General features: G+C 42.7%; 1 protein-coding gene across 1 annotated transcript in view; it reads right to left on the bottom strand.

Moving 5' to 3' along the window:
- LOC126482415 (trypsin-1-like) overlaps positions 1-15,495 on the bottom strand; it is a 180,463-nt gene extending 164,968 nt beyond the window's left edge. Inside the window, exon 1 of the mRNA XM_050106528.1 lies at positions 15,393-15,495. Within this exon, the coding sequence (XP_049962485.1) occupies positions 15,393-15,450 (58 nt within the window). The 5' untranslated portion in view covers positions 15,451-15,495. The remainder of the gene's footprint in view (positions 1-15,392) is intronic.
- Between the last annotated feature and the right edge of the window lie 252 nt (positions 15,496-15,747).

Below are 15,747 nucleotides of genomic sequence, written 5' to 3'. Positions count from 1 at the left end.
TTGCAATAAATAAAACTGAGTGAACGGATCAACGCTGAACTTGAATGGGTGTTATGGGACTTCCGCCCCCAACAAATGCAACGAACAATAAGGGGAAAAAAAGTGCAAAGCGCGCGCTTCGTGATCACACCCTGTTCATGCCACAACTTTTCACTATGATTTTTAACCGAGCATTCACTCCTCACAGATGGAGTTGCCACGAAATACACAGGTTCAGATTCCACGTTAAACTGCACATCACCATTTTCCAGTTAAGTAACTGGAGAAAATTAGGGACATGTAAGTAGCTGCAGTAGTGTCCAGTTGAAAGACCTGCAAGAGGCCGCTCCAGACAGAATTCTCTTTTGCTCATGCCTGTTAGCTTGTTTGTTCTGGTGAAATCCGGGCTTAAACTATAAAAAAAACATGTTTTTGAGTAACTTCATATCGACAGTTCAATTCTTGCCCATGTAATTCTGATTACAGTGGCTAACGGAAAAAATAAAATATGGCAGTGTTTGACGTCACAGACGACCTCCATCATTGAAGACTTTTAATTTGTTGAAATGAAATGTGTCTTGCAGTACTACGTTTTATAACAACTCCTGTAGGCCATAATGTTTGTATGTTGTACATTTGAATGTCAGTGAAACAGTTCTTTGTTTATTCCCTGTAGTCGTCACAAAAATCCGAAGTGTCTATAGAGCGACAAAAACAAACATTTTTCTTGCACCAGGCACACCGGACAAAGGAAAAATTGCTGCATTCAGGCATTTCCCAGCAACCACTAGTTTTATTTAGACAGAACTGTGATGGAGTGAGAAATGGTCCCGCCTATTGTTGTGCATATTGCGCTGCATACCAGGCATACTTGATCAAATTCGTAAAGCGTGGCGAAGAAAACTGGTAATGCACAAATGAAGAATACTGTTCCGCTGATAAACCTGAAATGAGAGAAAGGTAAGGCGGAAATCACATTACATCTACAGATTTTTCGTCGTCCTTCACAAAAACAGAGGCGTCGTTACGTCCAGACCATGAATCCAACTAAAGCAATGAATTAGTTTCTGCAGCTAGTAGGAATACGTTTCGAACGAAATGTTCAGAATTATTCTTTCCCATTTTTCCAGATTTTGACACGTCGATTACAAGATTTTTGCAACTAAACAGCCCATTTATAATTTTTGGTCCTAATTTGCCTTGCGGTTCTTCAAGACATATATACAGCTGCGGAAACAGTAAACCACTCATACTTATCACTGGCATTATCGTTCATGAATGTGTCATTGCATTCATTGATTGGGCAACTGACTCCGTCCTTTTTTCACCCCGAAATGATAAAGTACGATGTGCAAGCAGTTTTTTCACGAAACCTGACTGATCAGAAACCGCAGTTGCGGGGATAACAGCAAGTTTCGTCTTTACATCAGTTATGAATTTCTGTATGGCGCTGTCTATCACTGGCAGCTGCTCTACACGTTTACGTGACGTAAACTTCGTAATTTGCGACTTCCTATTCTGTACAATTTCTTGGACCTGCGTGGCCAGATCGACGAAGCCTGGAAATTTGCAGTGTCCATCAGATGCAATTCGGAGGGCCCAGTCTCGCAGATCTCCATCGGTAACGGTGCACAGCCTCTCACGAGCAGTTCTGAATGTTTCGAACAGTTTTTCATTCAGATAATTTCTGGTTTCCGTTTGGCGCACATTTCTTACTTCATGTAATTCATTATTCCATTTGTAAAGTTCACACTCCTATTTTACGAAACGAAAATGCCTTTGCACACTGCGTAACGTCAAGCGTTTTCCCACTCCTTTGTTTAACCAGTATTTCAGTACCTTTTCTTTGTCGCTGGAAGGTGTTGCAGTACGTGTTGTTTTAGGCTTGAAAGGTATTCTTCTTCGGAACTGTTACTGGCACAACTGACGTCGTCCGAACCATAGTTCATGGAATTGTCACAGTTATTTCCTATTTCTTCTAACGTATCCACAATTTTAAACGAAACGTCGACATCATTCGAATGAATGCCAAGGAAATCAACTAACAAATGACACATATGTATGTCCTCAGGAGAAGTATGTGATTTCGGCCTGGAAACCACGTTCTTCATATTTCATCAATGCAAAATTGAGAACTTTAATTGGATTCCACATTACTGTGAAACTGTAAGAAAAAAAAGACACTATTGGTTGGCAAGCCTCACGAAAGCACAACAAATATTAATTCAGCTTCATTTGTATTGTCAATACTTTCCAATAATGCAAAAAGCAACTGATAATTTGTAATAGATGTTACCTCTGTGGCTAATTCGAGAGAATAATAACTAAAAATGTAAACGTCGTGTGACTAGGGCCTCCCGCCGGGTAGACCGTTCGCCGGGTACAAGTCTTTCGATTTGATGCCTCTTCGACGACTTGCGCGTCGATGGGGATGAAATGATGATGTTTAGGACAACACAACACCCAGTCCGTGAGCGTAGAAAATCTCCGACCCAGCCGGGAATCGAACCAGGGCCCTTAGGATTAACATTCGGTCGCGCTGATCACTCAGCTACCGGGGGCGGACAGAATAATAACGGTGCACTGTAGTGTCAGAGAAACTATCAACGATAGGCAAGCTGAAACGTCCTTTAGAAATTACGATCGGGTTGTGTCGTGTTTCCTCCTGGCGCGCTAGGAATTTGTCAGTTTTTAGCTTCTTTTTAAATACTTGCAGTGCCTCTTAGCAGCTAAAATTTTGATAGTGGATTTCTCTCGTTGTCTTCTTCCTGTGTAAAATAGTTCAGGGTAGGTTTCGATATGTCTTATTGGACCATTCCCCTGTACAGGTTGCAGTATTTACTAATAAGAAAAAGGAAAATTATTACAATTTTTTGTTAGGCCTGTATGCGAGAAAACTATCTAATCTACGAACAGAATAGAGCTATATCATTTACTTGTCACGTATTTTGTCATATGCAATGATTTTATTGAGAATTGTGGTATTTAGTGCCAACTTCACAATTTTGACATACAGTTATGGTTTTTGAGAGATATTCACACATGTAACAATGACAGGTAGTACATTTTATAGGTGCAAATTTGTTCTTAGCTCTTCCACAAATCGCACACCGTCCTCTCTCCCTTGCTGACGAAGGTCCTTGTTGTTCCTCATCTTTTGGCTTTTACCTCCGCAGAAACGCCTTTACGTCTGTTTGCAGTGACACAATAGTTGATCTAATAATTAGGTATGGTTTCATCATCTGAAGAACCAAATTCTTCAAAAGTGTTCTACTGGTTGGTTCATTTTGATGACTGTTTTTGTAAATTATAAAGGTGTTTATTGCTGCTATGTTGAGTAATGCATAAAAGAAGCCCAATGGCCATCTCCTTGTCACTCAAGAAACGCTGTATCTGTCACACAACTGGTCAACTGTGTTTACTCCTCCTTTTGTCGCATTATAATCTGAAATTATCGTTGGCTTCCCTGTCTCTTCATCCACAGTTCCCTCGTCATGCATCGTAGAAACCAACAACACAGTTTTGTTCTTTTTAGGAACATGTGAGATAAGAGTTGTGGCTTTTTGAAAGCCAAAAATGTTAGAAGCAGCTGCACGAACTTTGTGTGGTAAAAACTGTTTGGGCGCTTCTCTTTTACTCTTATGTAGTGTACCAATCGTAGTGACACCTTTCTGTTGGAGAGATAACGCTAATGAGTAAACGATGTACCAATTATCAGTAGATTATTTCTGCTTCACCCTGACATTGGCTCTACCAATCTGTTTGCAGCGTCAGTGGGCTCATTTAGTAGGCAGAAAGGTCCATTTGGTTTCTTCCCACAGTAAAGTTCTAAATTGAAAATAAACAAAAGTCTTAGTACCACACAGACCATAAATTTTCACTATACTTACATGACAGTTAGCACGGTGCAGATCTACACCCAGTGGCGCCGACTTAGGGGGGCAAGGTACTTTGTGCACCCCCCCCCCCCCCCCCAATAGTTAAAGGTAGTGGCCTCGCCCTCCCCCCCCCCCCCCCCCCCAATATTCAAACATGCATTTCTCACCGCTCTCTCCCCCTTCCTCATCCTTTACTGGGAAATTTGTTAAAACTTGCACATACATTTTTGCATAATAGTATGTAATGATTATGTAGGAAAAAAATACCGATTTTACGAGCTATTGCGTATTCCTTTCTGCTACTCCTCCAACCTCTGCATATGACGAACTGTCGTGACAGGGTTTGTCCCCTGCATCTGTACTATTCGCACACTTTTACTGTACGGAGGTATGCGGGGAACGAAAGCTCACCATGAGCTCGCAGGGTTTGGCTGCTAGGACGAGCTCCACCTCCTCCCACAGCAGCCTGCTGGCAGCTTGTAAAAGAAACTAATGAGCAATGGTGACACCGACTTTGATGGCGATCGCTAGAAGTAGTAGGTAACGTTAAAGTCTCTTCATTCATTTTTGTAAATTCTGTCGACAATCACTAGGTACAACACCACACAAATCAGACCGGCTCCAGGGATTTTGTCGCCCCGCGCGAACATGTCAAGCGCCCCCCCCCCCCCACCCCCCCTTTTTCGACATAGTCAACTTTTCCCACAATATATTTCATACATGACGCCTTTTTTCACATATCACACTCATTCGTCTCTTTGTTGTGAATATGTCTTTAAGTTCAAAGCAGCAGTCAGTTTATACGTTTACAGTGCAATACATTTTAAGCCATTTTTGTTGGAGGAAACGTTTCTTTCGTAAATCGGAGCACACTGTTTCTGTATCATAGATAATTTTCAATAAGACCCTTGATTTTATGAATAATTTGTATTTCCAATTTATTCTCACATTCCTTCATTTACGCAAGATGGATTTGCCATCCCCAAAAATCTGCCGCCCTAGGTGATGGCACAGTTCGCCCCTCCCTAGAGCCGGCCCTGACAATAATCAACTCTATTACTACATGGCTACTTCTTGTTAGGCGCACAGTACTGTTACGCAGGCCGCAGCTAATGTTGACAGCGAACGTAAATATTGCGGAGCTGGGCATCGCCAGTGGTCAGGTAGTCTTATGTGACTCGGTTCAGTTGTTAATCTTTCGTCCCTTACTGTCCAGTTTAAAATGGACAAGTTTATAATTAGGAAGAAATGTGACAATGTGGCAAGTGCTAGCGATGGTGAAGCTAGACCCGGTGTTAGTGGTGCTGTGTGTGACAACAAAAACACAGATAGTGACGGAACTGTGGCGGTGACAAAAAACACTGTTCCCGGAATAAAACGACACTGTTATCAGCCCTCTTGGAAACAGCAGTTGCATGGATCGATTACAATAAGGCAAAAGATGTTATTTTATGCAAAATTTGCAGACAAATGTTTGATGAAAATCGTTTTCAGTTTTCTCACAACATGGAAAAACTTTCATGGAAAGTGGTTTTTCGAACTGGAAGAAAGGGGTAGAAAAGTTGAAAGCGCATGAAGCATCAGGCTGCCACAGAGAACCTGTACTGAAATTCAAATCCTTAAAATCGAATGTCAATTTATTTAGCCAGAATTACAAAGAAAAACTGACACAAATGAAAGAAAACCGAACTTGTTTACTAAAAATCATATCTTCCCTCCGTTATTTAGCAGTGCAGGGGCTTGCAATACGTGGGCATACTGATGAAACAAGTAAGTTTGACAATTTATTACGCCTTCGATGTGAAGATAAGCAGCTACTTTTAATATGGCTACAGCGCGAAACTTACAAATGGACATCCCATGATGTGCAAAACGAAATTTTGGCCATTTTAAGTCATACACTTCTTAGAAAATTATTGGAGGATATCAAGAGTGCAGAGTATTTTGCAATAATAGCAGACGAAACAACAGACATAGCCACCAAAGAGCAATCTAGTATCTGTATAAGATTTGTTGATGCTTCGCTAGAGATAGAAGAATATTTTTAGGGCTATACTCAATACAAAGTACCACAGCTAAGGCTCTGTTTGATATTATTATCGATATTTTAAGACGATTTGATTTGCCTACATCTAACTGTAGGGGCCAATGCCTTGACGGTTCAGCTAACATGGCCGGATTATATAACGGTGTCCAGGCAAAGTTTATGGAAATGGAGAAGAGAGCTATGTTTGTGCACTGCCTTGCACACTGTTTAAATGTAACACTACAAGACACTGTGAAAGCAGTTCCAGAATGTCGAAACGCATTGAATGTTATGAAGGACTTAATACATTTTGTGAGAGATTCACCTAAAAGATTAGATCTTTTTGCTCACCTGAAAGCAGATGCCTCTGCAAATTTGAAACCACTCTGTCCTACAAGATGGGCCGTAAGATACTTGGCAATGTTTTCAGTTTTGTCCAACTATACAGAACTCCAGGAATTTTTTCTAAATGTTTCAAGAAATGACAATTCAGACACTGGGGCCAAAGCAAACGGCTTTTTGATTAATATGCAGACATATGATTTCTTTTTCATATTATCACTTTTGGTAAAACTGTTTGATCACATTGATACCGTAAACATAGCACTACAGAGGAAATCCCTACACTTAGTGGAGGCCAATAAGATGATTTCCACTTCTATTAAATTTATGAGAAACAATTTGGAATCATTCTGGGGTGAAGCAACTTCAAAATGTCAAGATATGGATGCTGATTCCCCAAAATAACCCCGTAGAAGAAAAGTCCCTAATAAATACGATGACTCCATCAATTCATCTGTAGAAACATTAACTGAAGTATGTGGCAAGTATAGAAGATTGTATTATGAAACAATGGATATATCCACCAGCTTCTTTGAATAACGGTTAAAAACTCAATCATTCATGTTTGTAAATCAAATTGAACAATTTCTTCTTGATGATAACAAACATTCATTCGATATGTTATCTTTCTACGAATCAGATACAGACAAAGAACCAAAGAACGCTTGCTTCTCCACCAAAGTATGTTTCATGAGATTATCCAAAGTAGTGATTCTGCGAATATTAGTTCGTTGGATGACATAGTGAAGTACCTAAAACAGGAAAACCACCTGTTTGACCTACTGCCTGAACTAGTGAAATTCATATGTGTAGTGCTGACGATTCCGGTAACGTCCTGCACCGCTGAGCGATCGTTTTCTTGTCTGCGGAGGGTGAAAACGTATCTTCGTTCTATAATGAGGCAGGATCGTCTTAATGCCATCGCCCTTCTCAACGCCCATAGAGATGAATCGATGAAATTCGACCTTGATGCCATATGTGACGAGTTCATATGTAGGAATGATCTGAGGAGGAGTACATTTGCCATCAAAAGTTAAGGTATGTTTCTTCAACTTTATTTATGTATTTGTTTTGTACCACTACTGACCTATACTCCGGCTGAAATGACATCGTGATTGACGTTTCAGCGAGTCGAGGGGTAGGGGCTAGTCGCCAGCCAATCGTAGTTTGCATGATTTTCAGCTGTTTGTATTTTTCAGTATCCTCACAATCATTTTTGTTTCTTGAAAGTTGTTACGCTGTGCGGGGAATTTCCCAAGAATATGATCTCATAACTCAAAACGGAAAGTATGCTTGCATAATACACCTCTCTCCTTCAGCACTTGTGTTGTTCCATATAATTCTATTTCATAGGTCATTTTAGATAGCTTAGAATTTAAGAATGTGACGTGGGAATTCCGTTTCAGATTGTCTTGTAAGTAAACAAAGCAATTTTGTTTCAGTGACACTTAATTTCTTGGTTTCCCAAAAAATATTTGGTTTTAATGGATTTTTAATTTTGCTGTGTGTGGAATTGTATAGTGGTTTTTTTTTTAGGGTTAATCAGTAGCTTATTCCTCACAAACCACTCTGAAATCTTTTCATTTGTGACTTCAGCATACAGCCTAAGAGCCTTTCTATTTCCACCTTCAATCAATACACTGGTGTCATCTGCAGATAGGACTGGTTTGGAGTGTCGAACATGTAGATGGAAACGCAAAGTTATCTGTCAAATGTAGTACCTAACAAAATGATTCATTCCCCCCCCCCTCCCCCCAAAAAAAAAAATATTTTCAAGTCGGTGCCTCTATCTACTCCAGTGATCCGCTTTCTAATAAAACTTTATTTGGATAGACACAGTTATGCGCTAGAAAGTCAGAAACTTCACTGACGCCATTGTCAAAGCTTAATAGAGGAATAAGTAAAGCGGAAATACAGCCTCTCCAATATTGCGACAACAATCAGCATTTAAAAGTTCTGGTAGTACTTGCACAAGCACTGCCCCTTGAGAGATTTAACTTGTCCCAAAGTGGAATAACCACACAAAACTGATTGTAGGGAAGGCAGATGTCAGAACCACACGAATATTCCTGTGGCAACGTAATCTACCCACTATTGGCAAAGTATAAAATCCTTGTTTTGCCGTCTCTTGTTTACCGCTGGCTGGTCTGGACCCAAGAGGGATCAATAGAAGGAATAAAGAAGATCCAACGAAGAGCAGCCCATTTTGACATGGGTTCGTTTAGCAAGTGCGAGTGTGTTCTGGAGACGCTCACTAAACTACAGTAGGTACATTGTGCATCACCAGGGCCGGTTTAAGGCCCAAACCACACAAGTAGCCGTTTGGGGCTCTGAGCTAGGTTCTCGCACGTCTCATAGCCTCATTTGTCAGCTTCATGATGAGCTGGCTGCCATTTTGTTAACGGCCATAGTTATTGTGATATTTGTGCATTAAGCAGGGTGCTACGAGAAATTGTAATGTTTGGCAGTAAAAAGTAGGGGACGCTGTGAATTTGGGTTCGACGCATGACGCATGACTACTGGCCATTAAAATTGCTACACCATGAAGATGACTTGCTACAGACGCGAAATTTAACCGACAGGAAGAAGATGCTGTGATATGCAAATGATTAGCTTTTCAGAGAATTCACACAAGATTGGCGCCGGTGGCGACACCTACAACGTGCTGACATGAGAAAAGTTTCCAACCGATTTTTTATACACAAACAGCAGTTGACTGGCATTGCTTGGTGAAACGTTGTTGTGATGCCTCGTGTAAGGAGGAGAAATGCGTACCATCACGTTTCCGACTTTGATAAAGGTCGGATTGTAGCCTATCGCAATTGCGGTTTATCGTATCGCGACATTGCTGCTCGCGTTGGACGAGATCCAATGACTGTTAGCAGAATACGGAATCGGTAGGTTCAGGAGGGTAATACGGAACGCCGTGCTGGACCCCAACGGCCTCGTATCACTAGCAGTCGAGATAACAGGCATCTTATCCGCATGGCTGTAACGGATCGTGCAACCACGTCTCGATCCCTGAGTCAACAGATGGGGACGTTTGCAAGACAACAACCATCTGCACGATAGTTCGACGACGTTTGCAGCAGCATGGACTATCAGTTCGGAGACCGTGGCTGCGGTTACCCTTGACGCTGTATCACAGACAGGAGCGCCTGCGATGGTGTATTCAACGACGAACCTGGGTGCACGAATGGCAAAACGTCATTTTTTTGGATGAATCCAGAATCTGTTTACAGCATCATGATGGTCGCATCCGTGTTTGGCGACATCGCGGTGAACGCACATTGGAAGCGTGTATTCGTCATCGCCATACTGGCGTATCACCGGGCGTGATGGTATGGGGTGCCATTGGTTACACGTCCTGGTCACCTCTTGTTCGCATTGACGGCACTTTGAACAGTGGACGTTACATTTCAGATGTGTTACGACCCGTGGCTCTACCATTCATTCGATCCCTGCGAAACCCTACATTTCAGCAGGATAATGCACGACCGCATGTTGCAGGTCCTGTACGGGCCTTTCTGGATACAGAAAATGTTCGACTGCTGCCCTGGCCAGCACATTCTCCAGATCTCTCACCAATTGAAAACGTCTGGTCAATGGTGGCCGAGCAACTGGCTCGTCACAATACACCAGTCACTACTCTTGATGAACTGTGGTATCGTGTTGAAGCTGCATGGACAGCTAGCTGTACCCGTACACGCCATCCGAGCTCTGTTTGACTCAATGCCCAGGCGTATCAAGCCCGTTATTACGGCCAGAGGTGGTTGTTCTGGGTACTGATTTCTCGGGATCTATGCACCCAAATTGCGTGAAAATGTAATCACATGTCAGTTCTAGTATAATATGTTTGTCCAATGAATATCCGTTTATCATCTGCATTTCTTCTTGGTGTAGCAACTTTAATGACGAGTAGTGTAATACTGCGAACGAAATGGAGCTAACATATTGAATTTTTCTTTAAACTGGAAACGAGATCTGTGTTTACCGCCAATTTCGAGAAAATGGATTGTTTGTAGTGGTGTAGTTTGTAGTGTGTGCAAACGATAGATTGCAAGTAAAATATTCATAACATCCATCATATCTCATAGACGGTTGGAAACTCTGGAATGAATTTTTGGTAACTGATGGCATGCAAAGCGGAGAGTATTTTGCCATATAGCTAACATTCGAACTTTCTTATATATTGCGATACAAGCACAGATTTTTTCAACGAAATAATGTAGTTATTTTAATAGCTATCGATAGCTAGTCAAATAACAATTGGAATGTGTTTGTATAACATAAGTGAAGGAATCATACTTTTATTATTATACTCAGTATGGGGTGTTGACCTTATTTGTCCTCAATTGTTTAATTAATAGTCGCAATCGCAGCTGTTTAAGGGTATTAACGAGGTGAAATTGTGTAAACCCTGGTGTGTTTTGGGAAAAGAAGCTAATATAAGAGAAACAAATGAAGGTGCACAAGACAGGCGAAAATAAATCGCTCCCACTTTTGCAATTTCCGCGTAATCCTGTACTTATTGTGTTTTAATAAATAACCGTTGATTTGTCGAATTATTGATCGTACTCACATAATATATAAATACTATCATTTGCTGACTAGCTAACTGTAGCTTACGAGTTTCACGTGATATTTGTTGCGAAGGCTTCGGCTACAGAACCACACCTTCCCCACCACTATCATTGTCTCTTTCCCAACCCCACCGTCTGCGCCGCTGGGGGCCAAGTAATATTGCACTCATTCCACCAAAAGGGATCCGTTACATTTTGGTTACACGATAAATCACACAAATCTAAGGATTGTCACTTCAGTTAAATATCAAGGGATTAGAATTACAAACAAATTATAGTGGAATGATCACATGGATAACGTTGCGGGGAAGGTTTTGTTGGCAGAACTCTTAAAAGACGCAAGAAGTGTGCTAAAGAGACTGCCTAAGCTATGCTCGTCCGTCCTCTGCTAGAATACTGCTGTGCGGTATTGGATCCCTTCCAGATAGGATTGTCGGAGGACAAAGATAACGTTCAAAGAAGGCAGCGGAAAGACTTAAGTGTCCGTTTCTTCCGCGCGCTGTTTGAGAGTGTAATGGTAGAGAAATAGCTTGAAAATGGTTCGATAAACCGTCTGCCAGGCACTTAAGCATGAACTGCAGGTAGTCATGTTGATGTAGATGCTTCTGATTTGCTATTATTAACCTTGGGGTATTTTGACTAATAAAATGCAAGTCTGCAACCGCGGATGACGCTGTAGTATACAGAGAAGTTGCAGCATTAGAAAATTGCAGCGAAATGCAGGAAGATCTGCAGTGGATAGGCACATGGTGCAGGGAGTGGCAACTGACCCTTAACATAGACAAATGTAATGTATTGCGAATACATAGAAAGAAGGATTCTTTATTGTATGATTATATGATAGCGGAACAAACACTGGTAGCAGTTACTTCTGTAAAATATCTGGGAGTATGCGTACGGAACGATTTGAAGTGGAATGATCATATAAAATTAATTGTTGGTAAGGCGGGTGCCAGGTTGAGATTCATTGGGAGAGTCCTTAGAAAATGTAGTCCATCAACAAAGGAGGTGGCTTAAAAAACACTTGTTCGGCCTATACTTGAGTATTGCTCATCAATGTGGGATATGTACCAGGTCGGGTTGATAGAGGAGATAGAGAAGATCCAAAGAAGAGCGGCGCGTTTCGTCACAGGGTTATTTGGTAAGCGTGATAGCGTTACGGAGATGTTTAGCAAACTCACGTGGCAGACTCTTCAAGAGAGGCGCTCTGCATCGCGGCGTAGCTTGCTGTCCAAGTTTCGAGAGGGTGCGTTTCTGGATGGGGTATCGAATATATTGCTTCCCCCTGCTTATACCTCCCGAGGAGATCACAAATGTAAAATTAGAGAGATTCGAGCGCGGACGGAGGCTTTCCGGCAGTCGTTCTTCCCGCGAACCATACGCGAGTGGAACAGGAAAGGGAGGCAATGACACTGGTACGTAAAGTGCCCTCCGCCACACACCGTTGGGTGGCTTGCGGAGTATAAATGTTGATGTAGATTTCACAGCAAAATACCGAGCGCTTCGGCAATGCTCAGCGCTGGATGATGAACTTTTTCACGACATAGAGTAAACGCCCTAAAAGCAGCGGAAAATCTTGCAAAGATGTTATTTCTCCAAACACAATTACTGTGAGCTTGGGTGACGACTTTCCTGCAGCTACAGCCATCTTTTAAACAGTTACACCAATGCAGATAAAGCATATTTAATTTACTTGTTGCCAAACCTGTGAGGGCTATCCGGAAAGCAAGATCCGATCGGTACCGAAGTGGAAACCGTGGTGAACAACAAAACTGTTTTATTTGCACAGTTTGCAACACCTTCCACCTACTTCTCCACATAGTCGCGGCTCCGACTGAGACATTTGTCGTAGTGCTGCACCGACTTTCCTATACCCTCGACATAGAAGGCAGCCGCCTCCGCTTTCAGTCACTTCTCTACGCTGGTCAGCAGCTCGTTGCCTGTGCCAAAATGCTGTCTTCATTGCTGGCGGTTCATGTGAGCAGAGATCAACATCACAGGGAGCCAAGTCTGGGCTGTATGGAGGGAGGTGAAACACTTTCCATCGAAAATGTTGCTTGGGGTCCCTCATTGCCCCTGCAGCGTGTGGCCAGGAAGACTCTTGGAGAAGGAAATGCATGACAGGTACGTTATGCGGGTTTGCATGAAATCAGGCGCAACCTCGCAGTGGGCACCTACACTTGGTGGGAGACACTATTGTTCTAGACATCGTTACGTTCTCACTGTATGCTCAGAACCGAAAAGAGCGACGTGACGTGACATATTAGAGACACTGCACAACATGTCTGCACAAAGCTTCATAGGATTTTCACTGTCGTTTCCATTTCGCGACCTATCAGTCATTAGTTTTCGAACAGCTGTCGCGATTCCTTGCTTCTAAAAAAGTTATGACCTTCAAATGAAAAGTGACATTTTATTAGCGTACTTATCATTACAATCAGTAGATAGCTTTGTAATCAAAGATGTAAAAGTAATTCGATCTTTAAGAACCTCAGTTATCTGTCTTGCAGCTATCTAGCCCTCAGTACTACACAGTGTTAACAAAAACATGAAGCTTTGTGACTGCATTGCAAGAGGGCGTCTGCCTCAATCCCCCATAATACCCACTGTGAATCTCGGTTACAGCGTTAAAAGCGCACATTTCCTTCTGAATCATTTCACATTTCGTGTAATTAACTAAGTATTAGAACATTTATCGAAAATTGTCTTACCAAGAGCCGGCCGGTGTGGCCGAGCGGTTCTAGGCGCTTCAGTCTGGAACCGCGCGACCGCTACGGTCGCAGGTTCGAACACTGCCTCGGGCATAGATGTGTGTGGTGTCCTTAGGTTAGTTAGGTTTAAGTAGTTGTAAGTTCTAGGGGACTGACGACCTCAGAGGTTAAGTCCCATAGTGCTCAGAGCCATTTGAACCATTCTTTACCAAGAATCTAACTAAAATCACTAACGTCTGAGGGAGGAGAGGGCAAATGAAATGTCGCTTGTGTGGAAAAATGTTCTCGAACCTGCACTGTCCGTCACGAAGAGGTTTATTGTCAAAATTCAGGCAGCGTATTACCTTCTCCCACACACACCAACTGCCTGTGATTTGCCCATTATACCTGTTGACACCGAAACCGCATCCGATTTGCTGTCGAGAGCAGGTGCCATAAAAATGGTTTAAATGGCTCTAAGCACTATGGGACTTACCACCTGAGGTCATCAGTCCCCTAGACTTAGAACTAATTAAACCTAACTAACCTAAGGACATGGCACACATCCATTCCAGAGGCAGGATTCGAACCTGCGACCGTAGCAGTAGCGCGGTTCCGGACTGAAGCGCCTAGAACCGCTCCGGCACAGCGGCCGGTGTCATACGTCATACCTGGGGGCAAGGGGGGCCCCGCAGCCGTCTTCGCCCCCCCCCCCCCTGGCTCTAAGGGAAAGGAATAAATATAGTGAAGTCAGGTGTTTTTCTTTCAAAGAAATGATTTAAAGGTCGGTATGATGCAGGTTTTAACGGGGTTCAACTAGAACTTTACTATGGTTAATTACAAGCCTCGTTGTGTCTTCCAAATTATTAAAAATTATTCTTATCCACCGGTTTGGCATCCCCCCCTCCCTCCCCCCCCCCCCTATGACCTATCGCATGGACACTCCTGAGCAGGAGTAGCCAGCCAGTGAAGGGGCGCATGTACCAGGCTGGGACAGTCAGTCTTCTAGCCCGTCCGTGTGGACTAGACCTCAAGGGAGCAATGGAAAGTGTTCTGCGTTAAGCAAAACATGTAATTTCTAAAATTCCTTGCCGGTTTTAGACTGTTTCCATGCTACTTTATTCACCTAAAATCATCTAAGAAACTTTAAAGTATGTAAAAATTTAAACTTTTTTTTTAGCAAAATGTTCTTGTGTGTTGGGGGGGGGGGAGGGGGTGTCACGATCCCCATAATCGCTGAATCGCTGCAGAGAGACAGAGAGAGAGAGAGAGAGAGAGAGAGAGAAAGAGACAGAGAGAGAGAGAGAGAGAGAGAGGGGGAGGGTGAGAGAGAGAGAGAAACAGAGAGAGCATATGCGTGTTCGTGTGCAAGTGTGCACAAAAGAACTACGTGCAAAACATTTTATTTTAATTTCAGTACGCGATTTTTTTATCACTGTAAGCCTTTTTACTCATTCTCATATCATTAGATTTTGGTAAAGGGGCTGAAGACCTCGACATCCAAACAGTCCTACCGTCATCATCATCGTTATCCTACATCTTTGAAAATGTCAGTCAACATAATGCATAGTAAAACAGACGTTAAGCATGATACTACATAAGAGTGTATGGCGATGACCCAATGTCAGTAAAAGTAGAAAGCTGTCACACTCTAACATCTCACCTACAAAAACGAACCGAGCGGCTCAGGACAAAGTCTTTTTGAAGGTGTCGCTCGTTTAGGCATCCTCCTTAATAGTAGCTGTTGTAAAAACGCAGCTTTTGCTGGTATCTGACATACTGATTTGCATTAAGAGCAAATGATATCCTGAAGCTTGACGCCTACGATTAAAACCAGAGAAAAAAGAGGAAAGAGAAGAACTGCGAAGGACTTGTGAGTGAGCAGGCAGTTTACCTGAGACAGCAGCGGCCCACAGAAAGAGCAGCGGCAGGGCGGTGCGTGCAGCGGCCATCGTGTGCGACTGCGACTGCGTTCGCCGCTGACGAACGCTGTTGCTTTATAGCTGAGGAAATCCCGTTATCGTCCTATTTCGTGGAAAGCATGCACCTTTAACAGTATGCACTCCTCACACATCCAGCTCAGCTGCGGCAACCTGGAGATTCTGAGATAAGTAGATTATTTGAGACAATTTCTCTTGAAGTGCTTTATCAGTGCTCGGCGCCGGCGTTTTCTCTAGACAAACCGCTGTAAGGCCACAGACTTGAGAAACTGATGCCACTTGAGGTTATGACGCAAGTGGCTTGGCAAC

This window comes from Schistocerca serialis, chromosome 1, assembly GCF_023864345.2.
Source record: "Schistocerca serialis cubense isolate TAMUIC-IGC-003099 chromosome 1, iqSchSeri2.2, whole genome shotgun sequence".
NCBI classification, from domain to species: Eukaryota; Metazoa; Arthropoda; class Insecta; order Orthoptera; family Acrididae; genus Schistocerca; species Schistocerca serialis.
The sequence above is the reverse complement of the archived record's forward strand: the minus strand, read 5'-3'. Positions and strand labels throughout refer to the sequence as shown.